Source organism: Lycium barbarum, chromosome 7, assembly GCF_019175385.1.
Source record: "Lycium barbarum isolate Lr01 chromosome 7, ASM1917538v2, whole genome shotgun sequence".
NCBI lineage: Eukaryota > Viridiplantae > Streptophyta > Magnoliopsida > Solanales > Solanaceae > Lycium > Lycium barbarum.
Window position 1 is genome coordinate 22,691,664 of NC_083343.1, and position 15,605 is coordinate 22,707,268.

The following is a 15,605-nucleotide window of genomic DNA, read 5'->3' on the forward strand; positions in this document are numbered from 1 at the left end:
TATGAATCGGGCTATTCGAAACTTAAAAGAAGAAGGAAAAATGAAGCTTTGATACAATCTCAAAAAGGAGTTCTAATTGAAATAATTGCAGAATTTGATCCAGTCATGCACGGACATATCCGACAAATTAAACATGATAAAGTTCATGATCATTACCTTGGATGTTCTTTAAAATATAATAGTCACTCTGATATTGATGGTTTAGACTTATTTTCAGAATTAAAAGTGTTAAGGGAGATAATACAAGTAGATGATATTACTTTAATTGATATACTCAATCAGATAAAAATACTTGTTTTTTTTTTTTCAGATGCCTATAGAATAATGTTAACAGTTCCTATAAGCTGCCTCAGGGGAAAGAAGTTTTTCAAAACTAAAATTGATAAAATCTTACTTAAGATCATATCTCAAGAGAGATTGAATGGATTAGGCATATCACTCATTGGAAAAGAAATATTAGAAGAAATTGATTATAAGACGATTATTCATAGCTTTGCATCTCAAAAAACTAGAAAAATAAATTTTAAATAAAAACTATATATTATATAACTTTATCTTTAAATAAAAATATTAAGGCCTCTCATTCAAGTTTGACTTTATGCCAACAATAGTGTTGACCGCCGACTGGGGAGTTTCATTTTTGGCTGGAAAAAAATGATTAATATTCACGCCACGTACTTTCTCAATCGGTGTCTCGGATCGGTCAATAGTCGGGTTAAAAGAGTTTAAATAAGTGAGTAGATTTAGTTGAAAGAAAAAAAGTCATGTAGGCGTCACATAGGAAAATAAAGGTGGGAAATGAGATTTGACGGAGTGGGATAAATATGATTTTTTTTTTTTAGAGTATAAGGGCAAATACGGCCCTAAAGTTGTATGGCAAGAGAAAATATATTAAAAAAGTATAACGAAAGGCAAATATAGCTTATTTGTAAGAATACAACAGCAAATCTGACCCTTTTCCGTTTTTTCTAAAAAGAGCGATTTGGGATTTCTTGTTACTACGATAAAGAAGTATTTCATGTTCGTTTAATTTATTACGTGGAAGGTTACCTGTCCAAACAACAAAATAACAATTATGCATAAGATTATTTTGATATTCTGAGAATTTTCACGAAAGCCATATTTTCTAAGAATCAAGTATCTATGCTTTCGGAAAGCTCGCATAAGGAGACAAATAGGATGAAACAATATAATATCGCTCCACTTTAAGACCTAGTTTCAGCTAGTGCTTCGAAAGTATGCAGGAAGAAATTACAAAATTGTATCATATATAAATGTCTGATTAAGATGATCTCACATCATTGCTATCGTCCTTCTTCTGCTGTAATTGTCACTTGATTGTTAGAGACTTTGGACGGAGCAGACGATGTGCCAGACGTGTGTGTTCTTATTACAAAAGCTGGTCGTTTAGGTCTTGGAAGACTCATACCTTCCCCGACCAACATTACAATGACATCTGACATGTTAGGACGAGCATTTGAATCTTCTTCGACACACAAGAGTGCGACATTGATACACTTTATCACTTCGCTTCTATTGCATGATTCAAGTAATGACTTCTCTGTTAATTGTATTGCCATTTCTTCCATCCACAATCGCCATGCCTGTGATAACTTTCAATTAGATATCAAGACTAGCCACAAGGATCAATAGGATGTACGGTTGAGTTTCTGCACTTACATAACCTAACAAGTTTAACACTTCTTCTGATTGGTAAAATCCTGTGTTCTTTCTTCCACTGATTATCTCAAGTACGACTACTCCGAAACTGAATACATCTGACTTGATGGAAAACAGTCCATCTGATGCATATTCAGGGGACATATAACCACTAGATCACACCATGTGGAAAAAGTGTTAGGTATACTAAGTATTTTTACAAATACAAAAAACAAAAAACAAAACACCCATTATAATTAGGATCATTTGCAAGAAAAAAATGATAGGAAGGGATGTTATACTTACTAGGTCCCCACTACTCTGTTTGTATTTGCTTCTGTTCTTTTTCCTTCAACAATCCTTGCCAAGCCAAAGTCTGAAATCTTGGGATTCATCTCCTCATCTAATAAAATGTTACCAGTTTTTAAATCTCTGTGAATGATCCGCAATCGTGAATTGTGGTGAAGATAAGCAAGACCTCGCGCAATTCCCAATATGATGTCATATCGCTTCTTCCAATCCAATAATTTGCAAAGTTTTCGATCTTGCATAATTATCATGACAACAAGTAGATGACATCAATTAACAAGATTAAATCTTGTAAACAGTATAGGATCTTGAGAATAAATCTTACCAAATATGAATGCATCTAAACTCTTATTTGGCATATATTCATATAGTAAAATTTGTTCCTTTGCTTTGATGCAATAGCCCAGAAGCCTGACCAGATTTCTGTGTTGAAGTTTTGCAATTAGAGTCACTTCGTTCTTAAATTCATCTATGCCTTGTCCTGAATGACTAGATAACCTTTTCACTGCAATTTCTTTTTTGCCTGGAAAGATACCCTGCGACAAGTTTTTCATCTCATTATTATAGGTGAATGCGGATGTACCAGTCCGCAAAGGTGTAAGGAGGAAATTTTAACCTTGTAAACAGGACCAAATCCTCCTTGTCCGAGCTTATTTGCATTTGAGAAGTTGTCTGTAGCTGCCAAAATGGTCTCCAAGTGAAAGTATGGAACATCAATGACGTCATCACTGTTTTCATTCATCAATACTTTTGCTTCTCCTTCAACTTTGTGCCAGTGAAATATTTGTGCCCCTTCAGTACCTTTTCTCCTATCTGAAATAGACTGCGTGGAAAAAGAAGAAGAAAAAAAATACCTCATTACCTTAATTGGATTAAGAATGACCTTTGGAATTAAGTCCTAAAAGAAAAATATCTTCCAGAGTGAAAGAAAAGATTAATTCAGCAAATACCTGCTTTATTTGTCATTCTTCTTCCATAGTAAATGTAGCTAAAGCAGCCTATGAGTAGAAACATCAAAGCTGTTATGGATGAAAGGATAGCCTTTATCTTCATCGATTTCTTAGCTTTAGTTTGAGCTGAAAGTAGAGAGCCAAAAACAAGTCAGATATATATAACATCTATCTTGAAGGACTTGATGCAAATCTTCGGTGGACCTCGGAACCAGTTGTTAATTTTTACTCTGCTCAACTAACTCCTCACATAGGAAAAGCAAAAGGAGAATTATTGCTGTTAAGTGCTAACGTTAATAAGGAATTCTGTCCACAACATAGTGCTTTTTACCATTATGAAATAAAGAATCAAGCTAAGTTATACTATGCTATTCTAACCTTCTGGTGAGCCACGTCTGACAAAGATAGTCCGTCCCGTTTCATTTATGCTGAGTTGTCGCAGATTGTACAGATCCCCTATCCAAATTGAACAGGTACCGGAACCTTCATAAGTATAAGCAGTGCAAGAGCAATTGTTGAAACAAGTAGATCTACACTGCGAGGCTTCCCTAACTGTGATATTAGTATCTTGAGAAGCTGGTAATGTCATAATTGAATTCATCCAGAAACTATCCTTGTCTTTAGTAGTTGCATTACACTTCACCTTTTGGTCTCTTACACAGCCACCAGTGTAATCATTAGAATTCCATTCTCTATCTGAACTTGGCCTGAAACCGCTCAAACAATTGCAGGATGCATTAGCATTATCGCATACTCCAGATGCCCCACATTTAGCATAAACCTCACAATGGTCACTTGGTTGGGCCCAGAATAGATTCCAATCAATGTAACCACTCAACCATGCTAGTTGCATAATTTGCCCCGAGACATTCATGATCAATCTTGATATGATTGTGCTATTAGTATTATAACGGGAATATGTAAAATATGACTCGTTCTCATTATCGGTATAGCTGTAATCGTATATGTAGTTTAACCTCATCTCAGGGATTGAGCTGAACGTTTGGCCATTCCATGGACCACTTGCCCAATACTGTGTAGTCCTATTCCATTTTATAACAAATTGATTATGTTTTGGGTCTAGTTCCAGGGAAAACAATCCTGGTGCTGGATCGCTCAAATTCTTCCATGAAATTAGAACCTGTTTTCTTTGTGTACGTTTGTCATATCCAAGCTTAGCACCAGGCAAAAATGTATCTGTTGGGTAGTCAAAACTTTGCCAAAGTAGTAAGGATTTTGATGTATTTGATAAATCACTCAAAATCAAATTTCCATCATCATGAAGAACTGCTATGACTGAATTATCTGGAGTTGTACTCTTAGCAATATGTGTTGACCAAACTAAGCCTTGAAATCTATCGAGAAGCACCAAGTTGCCTCGCATAATTGTCAAGTTAGCAGCACCATAATGAAGTGGTTTCTCCCTATTTGCTACCCAAACTACAGTTTGCAATGCAATATTCTTGTACCATATGCCTATGTAATATTTGGAAGAGTTACCTGGACTGAAGAAACCAAGCTCAAAATTCCCACCTGAAGAGATAATTGTTTGGCCAAATGAAAGAGATTTATTCACAGAAATGGTGTCCCCTCCGAGACAGAGATCACTGTTGAGAGTGAAGCATAAAAAGAGCACAAAAAGTACTAGGAACGAATGATTATTCTTTATTTCCATGGCTACACAATCTGTTAGTAGAACAGATGATGGCTGAAAGGATTAGAAAAAATTAGGAGAGTACTTGTGAAAGTCTTGACGGAAGGAAACTTTGGAGTCCAACAAGTTGATTGTCTCAAAATATCTTGTAATGTATCATATGGACGCAGTTCATTCTATTCTGACTGGTTGTATAGTAAGCATACAAAAAGCATTACAGTAACTTCCTTTATTGCAAGAAGATAGTTACACATTTCATTATTTTTAAATCAAGGTTTTCAATTGTTGAGTAACATTTTTATCGGATTATGGTTTTGACAAACAGATTCAAAAATACTACTCTAGAAAACTAGCTCGGAAGACGAACCCACGTATGTGACAAAGTACGGGATGACTTGTGGAGAGGGGTGATTGGCTAGATTGGATATAGTTGATGTTCCACGAAATCTATTTCAGTAGAGTGTAAGGTCAGTTTTTGGACTATTTATTATTCACTCTATCAATATGTGTAATGCACTTTCCTTTTTAGTCTATCCCAAATACTTTCTAGATAACCCAACTCAGAAGGATGGTTTTTGCATGGTTTACTGCTCCTATCAATTTATTTGATGCATTTTTCTTTTAAGTCTAACCCAAAAAGAATAATATATTTCTTTAATTAGTGAATAGCAATTTAACTCTAAACTTTTTATTTTACTCTTAATGAGATGATTTATTGCCACTCAATATCTATAAATTATTTTAGATCACAAGTTTCAAAAAACCTTCTTTTGTTTTTAAACTTCATACTCAATCAAAGTGCATCATATATAAGCCTGGCAACCAGTTCAAACCGGACCAGACCGGTAACCGGTTAGTAAACCGGCCGGTTTCCGGTCTAAAAACTAGAACCGGCCACCGGTTTCAAACTGGAAACCGGAACCGGACCTGTCCAAAACGTTAGAAAACCCCTTTTATTTTTGTTTTTTGTATAGTTTATATATATTATAGTATTTATTAGTATATTGTAGGTATATTTATATATGTTATATAAGTTTATAAGTAAAGTTTAAAAGAAAAAAAAAGAATTTTTTTTTATATATTTACTGACTAACAACATATACGTATATGTTTAAGTTATATGTATTATAACTTAAGTTATTTATAGCTTAAGTTTTTTCTAAGTTTATAAATTTCTATTTTATAAATTAAGTATATTTATATTATAAGTATATTCTTAGTATATTTTAGTTATTTTTCAAGTATATAACTTTCTAGTTTTTAATTTAAGTAGATGTATATTATAAGTATATTCTTAGTATATTTTAGGTATATTCCTAACTTAATATAAGTAAAAATATGAACACAAGTAAATAGAAGAAAGCTCAATGAGCCATATATTTTATTCATTCATGGATAACATTTATTTGCAAGTTGTATTTTTTTTTAACTTGCAAATAATACATGAGTTGCAAAGAAATAGTAGAATAATAAAATCAAAAAGTGTCAATCATTTGACTAATATCCGCCATATCATATTCGGTCATGGAGATATCTTCAAAGTCTTCCATTTGGTCCACTCCACTTGCTATGAAATCTTCAATCTCTTCCTCTTCGCCTTCCACCGCTTCTAAGTTTTGGTTGCATCGCTCGGATCTAATCCAATCGCGAATGCACACTAGTACTTGCAAGCTAAATCCGGATAATAAGTGTCTATGGTCTCCAATTTGTTGTCTTCCTTGGCTAAATGCACTCTCCGAAGCCACGTTTGATATTTGAACCGTAAGGATATCTCGAGCCATCTTGAAAGTATCGGATGACTTGTCTTGTATCTCTTCCACCATGCACTACAAGAAAGTATAGATATCGCAATAAAAAAAATAAAAATATTTGGCAACAACTTAGTTTTATTATTTGCAAATGATTTTTTTGTTGCCAAAGAATTTAATTTTGTTGTCATAGTATTGATTATTGTTGCAAAAAGTACCTTTGGCAACAAAAAACAAGTTGTTGCACGTTGTTGCAATAACAGCCGTTGGGAAAAGTTCATGCAACAAAAAATTTTTTTTGGTTGCCAAAAGTACTTTTTACAACAATAATCAATCTATGGCAACAAAAAAAAAAAATTGTTGCCGCATATATTTTTTCTTGTAGTGATGCTAAGACGTCCAAATCATCTAGTTCCTTGATATCCACATTTTGTTGCATCAAATAAAGGTGATATTCATCAAAGTTTGCATTATAAGGAGTTGGATGTGAATGTAAAACTTTTAAATGCGATAAATCCGACAAGCCTTTTTTGCTACTTTGAGAAGTAGTAGGGCGTGGAGCAACGGATGTAGCATTTTCTTCCAAATTAGAATAATGACTAAAAAAATTTCTAAACCCGGCATCAATAGCGAGCACGACTTCAGTTAAAGATGATTCAACTTCCTCTTCAACTTCTAAAAAGGTATAAATTTGATTAACCAATGGTCTAGTATATGACATTTTTAAACAAGGATTTAAAAGAGAACACAATATAAATAAAGTTGGGAAGGGAAAAAAATACTTCTTATTTTGTTGTCATATTAAAAATAGCCGCTTGATAACCGAATTTATTTTTATACTCTTGTAAAACTCTAGCTATTTCCGCTAAGTAGGCTAAAATTTCGGTTATCGTGGGATAGAATTGTCTAGAAAAAGCAAGAGTTGCATTATAAAAAATTTGTAAGAGTTCAACACATTCCTTAACATCTTCCCAATCGGTAATATTTAACCAATCATCACTATTCGTTTTAAAATGGTTGTGAACTTGTTGTATGGGAATCCTATAATCATATGTTTGTTTAAACATAATATAAGTGTAGTTCCACCTAGTGTCAACTTCTACTTGAATTTTTCCTAGGTCTAAGACCATTTTCCACACAAGAATTCTTAAAATCTCTCAGTTTTGCCCTAGTAGCATTACAGAAAAGAAATGCAACCACATTTCTAACTTTTTTTGAATAGAATCTTCAAAACACTCAAGACCATCTTTAACAATCACTTCTAGGAATACCCTCAAATAACAGATTATAACAACGTTGAATATAAGTAACAAACCCCAAACCCGAAGGAAAGGAAAATGGTAAAGCATCAAAAGCAACCATTTTAGCTATTTCTACACTCTCTTTTTTCTTGTCATACTTAAATTTTTTACCTGTTCGTGGGTCTATTGTCATTTGAATACCCCCAGATTTGAACCCGTTTGCTCTCCCCAATCATCCTTATGTTTACCTTTCATATGATTTGTTAGTGTACCCGTTCCACCATCTTTACTAGTTTGTTGCTTAAAAACAAATTCTTGTCTACATATATTGCATGTAGCTATTTGTCTTTCTTTATTCTTAGTCATAAATCTCCAGATTTTAGCGGTTGGCTTACGAGTTCTTGGCGGTTTATCTTGTGTATGTGATTGTGCAGGACATGTATCTCCTATGGGATTTTCGAGGGCTTGTGTTTCATCATCATCATCAATTTCATTAAAAGTGTCGGTATAATGTTGTTGCATTGCCTCATGATCTAAAAGTGGATTATTTCCACCAACATCAATACCTAAATTAGGTGTTTCGTTCACAAATGTTTCCTCATTAAACCCACCCCTAACAATACCACTACTACCGGTACCACGTCTAAATCTCTTCGCCATTATTAAATAGAATTAATTTAAATCACACTCAAATAAATCATAAGAAAATAAATTGCAACAAATTAAATTGCGTAAATTAAATAGCGAAAAATAAAGATAGAGTTGGAACGAAGGTACCAAATTGCCGGACTAATTTTCAACAAAGTGAAGGCGGCTAGAATTGCAAATCCACCAAAGCTACTTCGGATTGTTGCAAAATCACCAACTCCAACAACAATATTATAATTGCAAAATTAATAATTGAAACTAGAATAAAACTTTATAATATTTAATTGAGAGATTTAAAGTGGTTAATTGTTGCAAAGTAGCTATAATTGAGAGAAAGAGAAGAGTGAATTGGCGTGGATTAAAATTGGAAATGAAGAGGGATTTATATAGAGGTGGGGGATGGATTAAAGTGTAAAAAAAAAAAATTGGGGGGGTGGGGGGGGGGGGGGGGGCAGGGGAGAGGGGGACTAAAAGGGGCATTTGGAGCTGTTGGCAACGGCCATTTTTGCAAAATAGACCGTTGCCCAACGGTCCAGCCCACACAGTTAACGACTATATTTAAAAAAAAAAAAATGATTGGTTTAACCGGTCCGGTTCTGGTCCCAAAAAATCAAAATCGGACCGGTAGGTTTTAAACGGTTAACCAGAACCGGTAAACTGGTTCCACCGGTTACCCGTTTGAATCGGTAAAACCGGACCGGTTGCCAGGCTTAATCATATATACTGGGAGGGAGATAGTAATTTTAATCACCATTTGTAGCGTAAATTGAGAATTCACTTTTTAAGATGAAAATAAAATTTGGACAAAAATACCCTTAGCTAAATTATGGAGTTTTGTTTCAAATGTGCAGTTTTAACTCAAGGAAAAATTCATGGAGTTTGAACAAGTACCGGTTCAAATTGCAAGAAAAAGAGTTTGAACCTTTATCGGTTCAATTTTATATAGGCACCCGGCATGAAATTACTCCATTATTTTCTGAGGTACCACCACCTATGAAATTCCCCCATTATAGTTTTCTTTGTATAATTTAAATTGGATTATTTTATCTGGTACTGGTAACACCCATGAAATTACCCTATTGTGATTTTCTTTGTATATTTGAGAATATATAATCAATTTTAGACGCCATCCTTCTTGAGTTCAAAATGATACAAGTGAAACTCCAAGAATTTTCAAAATGGTGCAAGTGAAACTCAAAGTGATCTTTAGAATGATGCAAGTGGATCTTGAGAAAAAACTCCATGATATTATCTTAGAGTTCAAGAAGGAGACAGTTAGAGCTCCATGAAACTTTCTTGGAGTTTAAATTGCACATTTTAAACTCTAGGAATTATTTAGCTTCCAGCACAACTAGTTTCACATATAAAAGTTTTGAACTCTAGCACTCTATGCTAGAGCAGTGTTTTAGTTAGGAACATTATTGTACAAATTTTATTTCCGCATTAAAAAGCAGCTAAATGTTGAATAGCTTTGAAGCAGTGGTTAAATGTCAATAATTAACAGTCTGAAATGTGACTATTTGCTCATTTCGTCCAAGTACGAACTAGCCAGCCAATAATTTTCGAATACTAGATGATCATAAAGGTCAAGGGTTTGAGCTATGATAGCAATCACCATTGCTTGCATTAAGATAGGCCGCCTACATAAAACCTTTTGTGGTGCGGCTTATCCTGCTAACGCTGGATATTTTGTGTACCGGACTGCCCTTGGTTTATTTTACCAGATGATCATAAACAAAACCAATTACACAGATGGTCAAGACTCAAGAGGATGATGTTGATTCTTCAGAAACGACATGTTGATTGTTAAGAAATACGTGAACCAATACTCAACAAAAAGTGACTAAAGGTTACGACGATATTGCAATTTGAATTCTGTGGTGAATCGTTTTTAGAGAAAATATAGGATATAAAATGTTACTAAAAAGTTGATGAACTTCTTTGAAAAAACTAGTGGAATAAACCAGAATAAGAACTTACCTCGAGAAAATCTCGTTCTTAATTAGATAGAAATAGGATTATCTTATTATTACACACTGCAATATTAGAATAACACCCTGCATAGAAATCACATAAAAAGCATGGTAGCATGCAGTATCCAAAGTAGTATAACAGAGCAAACACTAGTGAATATATGCAAGAAAATATTTGAAACCAGTGGCCATGCCACTTATATTTTGATCACAATACAAGACTTCTTGTTTGCTGATAATTAGCGGAATTATTCAAGCTACCATTACTGAACAGTTTAAGATAAAACTACTAAGTCGATTTCGACCACTGTCGAGAGGTTTCCACTGCAACTCAGTTGCATCAGGATCGGGACAGCAAGTATATATAGCCATGGAATTGCCCGAATAAGACGTTGATGACGAAGCAGCTCCGATTACAAGAAGTTCATTTCCCAGTGACTTGAAAGCAATGCCCCATCCCCTGTTAAAATCAGCTTTCACTGGTACTTGCCCTAACATTCTCCAAGTGTTGCTTCTTTTCAAGTAAACCTTCAGCTGATTCGAAGAAGCCTCGAGCGAGTACAGCTCGTTGTTCACGACAGCTATGAGTGGCGGTGAGTGTCCCTCTGGTTCCGGATCGTCCCTCAACATGTCTGGAATCAGCTCCCATCTATTCTTACCCTCGTCGAAGAATTCTCCACATGTTAACTCACCGTTCTTGTTCCTTCCCCCGATCACGTAGAACTTGTTGTCCATGTAACATCCTGCACAGAGTTTCCTCTTCCTCTTCATCCTCGGTAGTGGGTCCCACGATCTGCTATCAGGGTTGTATTTCTCAGCCGTGTCATAGACCTGACTATTCGCCGTACTACCAACACCACCAGCAACAAAAGCAGAGGTACCACAAGTAGCTGATGCAAATAAACACCTAGGATTAACCATAGAGGGACCTCTGTACCAACTATTCGTTGCTAATTCGAACCTCCAAATAACGAGACCATCGATTTCCTTACCCGAGACGAGTAAATGTGTGCCTGCACAAAGCGATTCCTTATCGCCAAACGTAAAGCAAACATCTGAGGGTAAATCAGGGATTTTCCTCCGGGACTTGAACTCACGATCAAATGTCCACCAGTTAGTCTCCCCACTTGCTAACATAAATACTGAAGGTTCTTTGAATCCATTCTCTTTACGAATCTGAAATATATCACCGCTCTTTAGAAGCATCGAACATCTCTTGTTTACGAGGCAAAGTTTCCAGTACTCCCACCTAGGAAACCTGGCTAGAATCTCGCTCTCGAGTTCATAGCTAAGTGAGGGATAATCTGCATCCTGAGGTTCGCTACTATCAGAATTTTTAACTCTCGAAGATTCGGGTCGAGAGATTCTAACTGTTTTAGATGAATGGCTCTTGAAAGTGACCCAATCACCATATCTAAGATTATATTTGTGAGCAATATCATAGTTAGCAAGATGATCTAAATCTATCTTTCCTTCTTCAGGTTCTATTCTGTTTAAGTCCAACATCCTCAAAGACCTTCAGAGCCTCAAATCATCTGCAATTAGCCTGAAAATAGGAACAGAAATAATAACCTAAAGCTAAAATAGATAGACAACATGGATCACAGATTGATAAGGAGACACCCTTTTCCCTTAAAAAGTTAAAAATAGCAAAATCATGTGAATTCAAGATATAGCCTCAAGCGAATATTGAGTTTATGGGTTATCTTATTATTCTGTTATTGTTTCTGCTTGTTGCTACTGCCTCTTTTTTCATCGTTCTTTGGGCTGAGGGTCTATCGGAAACAGCCTGAGGATAAGTTCTGCGTATACACTACCCTCCCCAGACCCCACCTGTGAGATTATACTGGGTGTGTTGTTGTTGGGTTCTGAATTCTAAAGAGTTGCAACTTGCTCTATTCTGAATAAATTATTTATACATATAAAGTGACTTCTTAATGCTATACAAGATTTTGACTAGGGGTGTACATGAACCGGGTTGGTTCAGATTTTTTAAACACCAAACCAAATTAATTGCGTCGGATTTTTAAATTTGTACACCAAACCAAACCAATAAAATTCGGGTTTTTCAACCTCGGGCTTTCTCGGGTTATTCGGTTCTCTCGGATTTTTCGGGTTTTTTTCCCGGGAAAGTCTTGATATAAAACATACACTAACTTTTACTTCAAATATTCCTTTAGTCCTAGTAAGATACAACTATATAATTAAGGTGTTTCATAACAAAATAACAAAAAATGTGATAAGAGTGATGACATTGTATTAAATTATTCAACAAAGATAATAAAATCGGTTAAAATAAATATTGCTAATTAATAAGCCATAAAGAAAATGACTATAATCTAAAAATACTAAGTCATGCTAAAATAAGTACGACTAATAAGTATTAATTACATGACAAGAAAAAAAAGTTATGTATTTTCATTCTCTAAACCAGTCATGCTAAAATAAGTACGACTAATAAGTATTAATTACATGACAAGAAAAAAAAGTTATGTATTTTCATTCTCTAAACCAGTCATGCTAAAATAAGTACGACTAATAAGTATTAATTACATGACAAGAAAAAAAAGTTATGTATTTTCATTTTCTAAACCAGTCATGCTAAAATAAGTACGACTAATAAGTATTAATTACATGACAAGAAAAAAAAAGTTATGTATTTTCATTCTCTAAACCAATTATGCAAAACTAAATAATAGCTATTCAACATTATTGTCATTCCTAGTTGTAAATTGAATTTCTTTTGTTAGTATTAGTTTTGAGTTGGTTTTGATTTGGACTTTATATGAGTTACTCACATCCATAGGATATAAAACTTATTGACATTCAAAATTCTAAGTTCAAGCTTGAATAATATGATAATTATAGATAAAAAAAAACTACGAAAAAATTTAAGAAATATTTATAAATTACATTACAAATAAATATTTTTATGTATAAAATATTTTTAAAACTGAATACATGTGATGTCGGGTTGGTTTGGTTCGGTTTGATTTGACTTTTTTTAGCTAAAACCAAACTAAACCAATTATGATCGGGTTTTTTTTTCAACACCAAACCAAGTCAAATCAAACCACTAATCTGAGTTTTTTTTCTTGGTTTGACTCGATTTATCGATTTGGTGCGGTTTGTCGGTTTACTTTATACACCCCCTAAAGCTATTGAGCTTTCTCTCAAGCTTCACCCCTAGCCTCAAGAATTGAATTTCAAAGATGAAATATAGTATCTCTCATCCTTTTCATGCATTTGAGAAAACTAGCTATTAAGTGTACCCAAAAGATGGAGCAATAGATCATTTAAGTACTTGATTATGCTGAAAATTATATAAGTACATCCCACTTAGCTTTAATTGTACATGACCAGGAATTTAAATTGCTGATATTGCATAACTTGTAATGATCAAAAACTTCCGAAGAATCAAAGTATTGTGCTTGAAACAAATAAGTATTCAGCAGATTGTGCCTGTATCTCAAATGACCAAAATCAAAACGATTTAAGTTATATATTGGTTTTTTACACTCTAAGTGTAATTTAACATGTGATAATTAGTTTCCATTTCTACTAGGTCTCTAACTAATAATTATTATAATTTACAGACAAGACTCAAATATGTCATTCAACTATCGAAAATGGCTCATTTATGCCACTCACCAATAGTTTGACACATTTATGGCATCGAACTATCGGAAATGACTCATTTATGCCACTCATTAATAGTTTGACTCATTTATGCCATCGCCGTTACCAAAATCACTCATCCATGCCATTTTTCATTAACACCGATTTTTATAATACCAGATATGACACGTGGCCTCCAATTAGAGGTCTACGTCATTTAATTAAACCAACCCAATTTTAAATCCCAAATTAATAAAAAATCCGACCCACCCACAACCATAATCTAGTTGGAGGCCACGTGTCATATCTAGTATTGTAAAATCGGTGTTAATGAAAAATGACATGGATGAGTCACTTTGGTAACGGCAATGGCATAAATGAGCCAAACTATTGATAAGTGGCATAAATGAGTCATTTCTGATAGTTCGATGGCATAAATGAGTCAAACTATTGACGAGTGGCATAAATGAACCATTTCAGATAGTTCGATGACATATTTGAGTCTTTTCAATGGTTCATTTATGTCACTCGTCAATGGTTTGGCTCATTTATGCCATCGAACTATTAGAAATGACTCATTTATGTCACTCGTCAATAGTTTGGCTCATTTATGCCATTACCGTTACCAAAATCACTCATCCATGACATTTTTCATTAACACCAATTTTACAATACCACATATGACACGTGGCCTCCAATTAGAGGTATACGTCGTTTAATAAAACCAGCCCAATTTTAAATCTCAAATTAATAAAAAATCCGACCCATACACACAACCCACCCAACCATAATCTAGTTGGAGGCCACGTATCATATCTAGTATTGTAAAATTAGCATTAATGAAAAATGACATGGATGAGTCATTTTGGTAACAACAATGACATAAATGAGTCAAATTATTGATGAGTGACATAAATGAGTTATTTTCGATAGTTTGATGGCATAAATGAGCCAAACTATTGACGAGTGACATAAATGAGTCATTTCCAATAGTTCGATGGAATATTTGAGACTTTTTCGTATATTTTACCCGCATAGAACTTGATTAAAATAAAAAGACACATAATAGTTTCCGCATGCAAACTCGGTATGAAGGCTATTAGATTTCAAGAATTCATTAATGAATCTCAACAAAATCAGGAGCATAAAGCCACAAAAATAAAATACTCAAACAATATACAAACAAATGAATAATCAAGTTGAAAAATCCGAAATCTGTATTTCTTTGTTCTTAAGAGGAAAATAGATCGGAAAATCAAGGAAAAAGAACGTGAATTTATGAAAAAAGCACATCTAAAACTAAGAAAAAAGAAAAACAACAACACTCATCATATAATTACTCCAAAAAAAAAAAAAAAAACACCTAAAACTAAAGTAAAATCAATCAAATCAAGAGTTGTCCATGAATATTTTACCTTATAATTAATTGGATTTTTAAAAATCCGATTAGTTTCTCTTCCTTTATTTCATTCTCCTTGATAAGCTCCAGTTTTTCTTTCTCCTTCTTCTTGCTCTAATGTTTTTTTTTTTTCCTCTTTATTGGGGTTGGAGACAAGGCAATGGCAAGTGGAGAACTTCTCTACTTACTATACTATTTTATATGCTAATGGAAACTTATTATATTAAACCATCGTACTAAACACTTATGGCAGTGATAGAGTACTATATATTATAAAATATGAATTAACAATTCAAGCAGAAAAACAATTTAGCAATTGGCTAGAATCCACGAATCAGCTTATGGCATGAACCATCTACCTAAGTTGTAGTGGTTATTATTGCATCACAATCTACTACCAATGTTA

At 34.0% G+C, this 15,605-nt stretch overlaps 1 protein-coding gene and 1 pseudogene across 1 annotated transcript; both read right to left on the reverse strand.

The window, feature by feature from the left end:
* Positions 1-1,152: 1,152 nt before the first annotated feature.
* On the reverse strand, positions 1,153-4,690 carry LOC132603291 (G-type lectin S-receptor-like serine/threonine-protein kinase At4g03230; annotated as a pseudogene).
* Positions 4,691-10,318: 5,628 nt separating this feature from the next.
* On the reverse strand, positions 10,319-15,415 carry LOC132603292 (F-box/kelch-repeat protein At3g27150-like). The gene is made up of 2 exons (XM_060316287.1): positions 15,216-15,415; positions 10,319-11,728 (listed from the first exon to the last, which is right to left on the reverse strand). The coding sequence occupies exon 2, from the start codon at positions 11,686-11,688 to the stop codon at positions 10,435-10,437; it is 1,254 nt and encodes a 417-aa protein (XP_060172270.1). The 5' UTR covers positions 11,689-11,728; positions 15,216-15,415; the 3' UTR covers positions 10,319-10,434.
* Between the last annotated feature and the right edge of the window lie 190 nt (positions 15,416-15,605).

Coding starts and splice junctions, on each gene's coding strand:
- LOC132603292 (XM_060316287.1), bottom strand. CDS start 11,688: ATGTTGGACTTAAACAGAATAGAACCTGAAGAAGGAAAGATAGATTTA.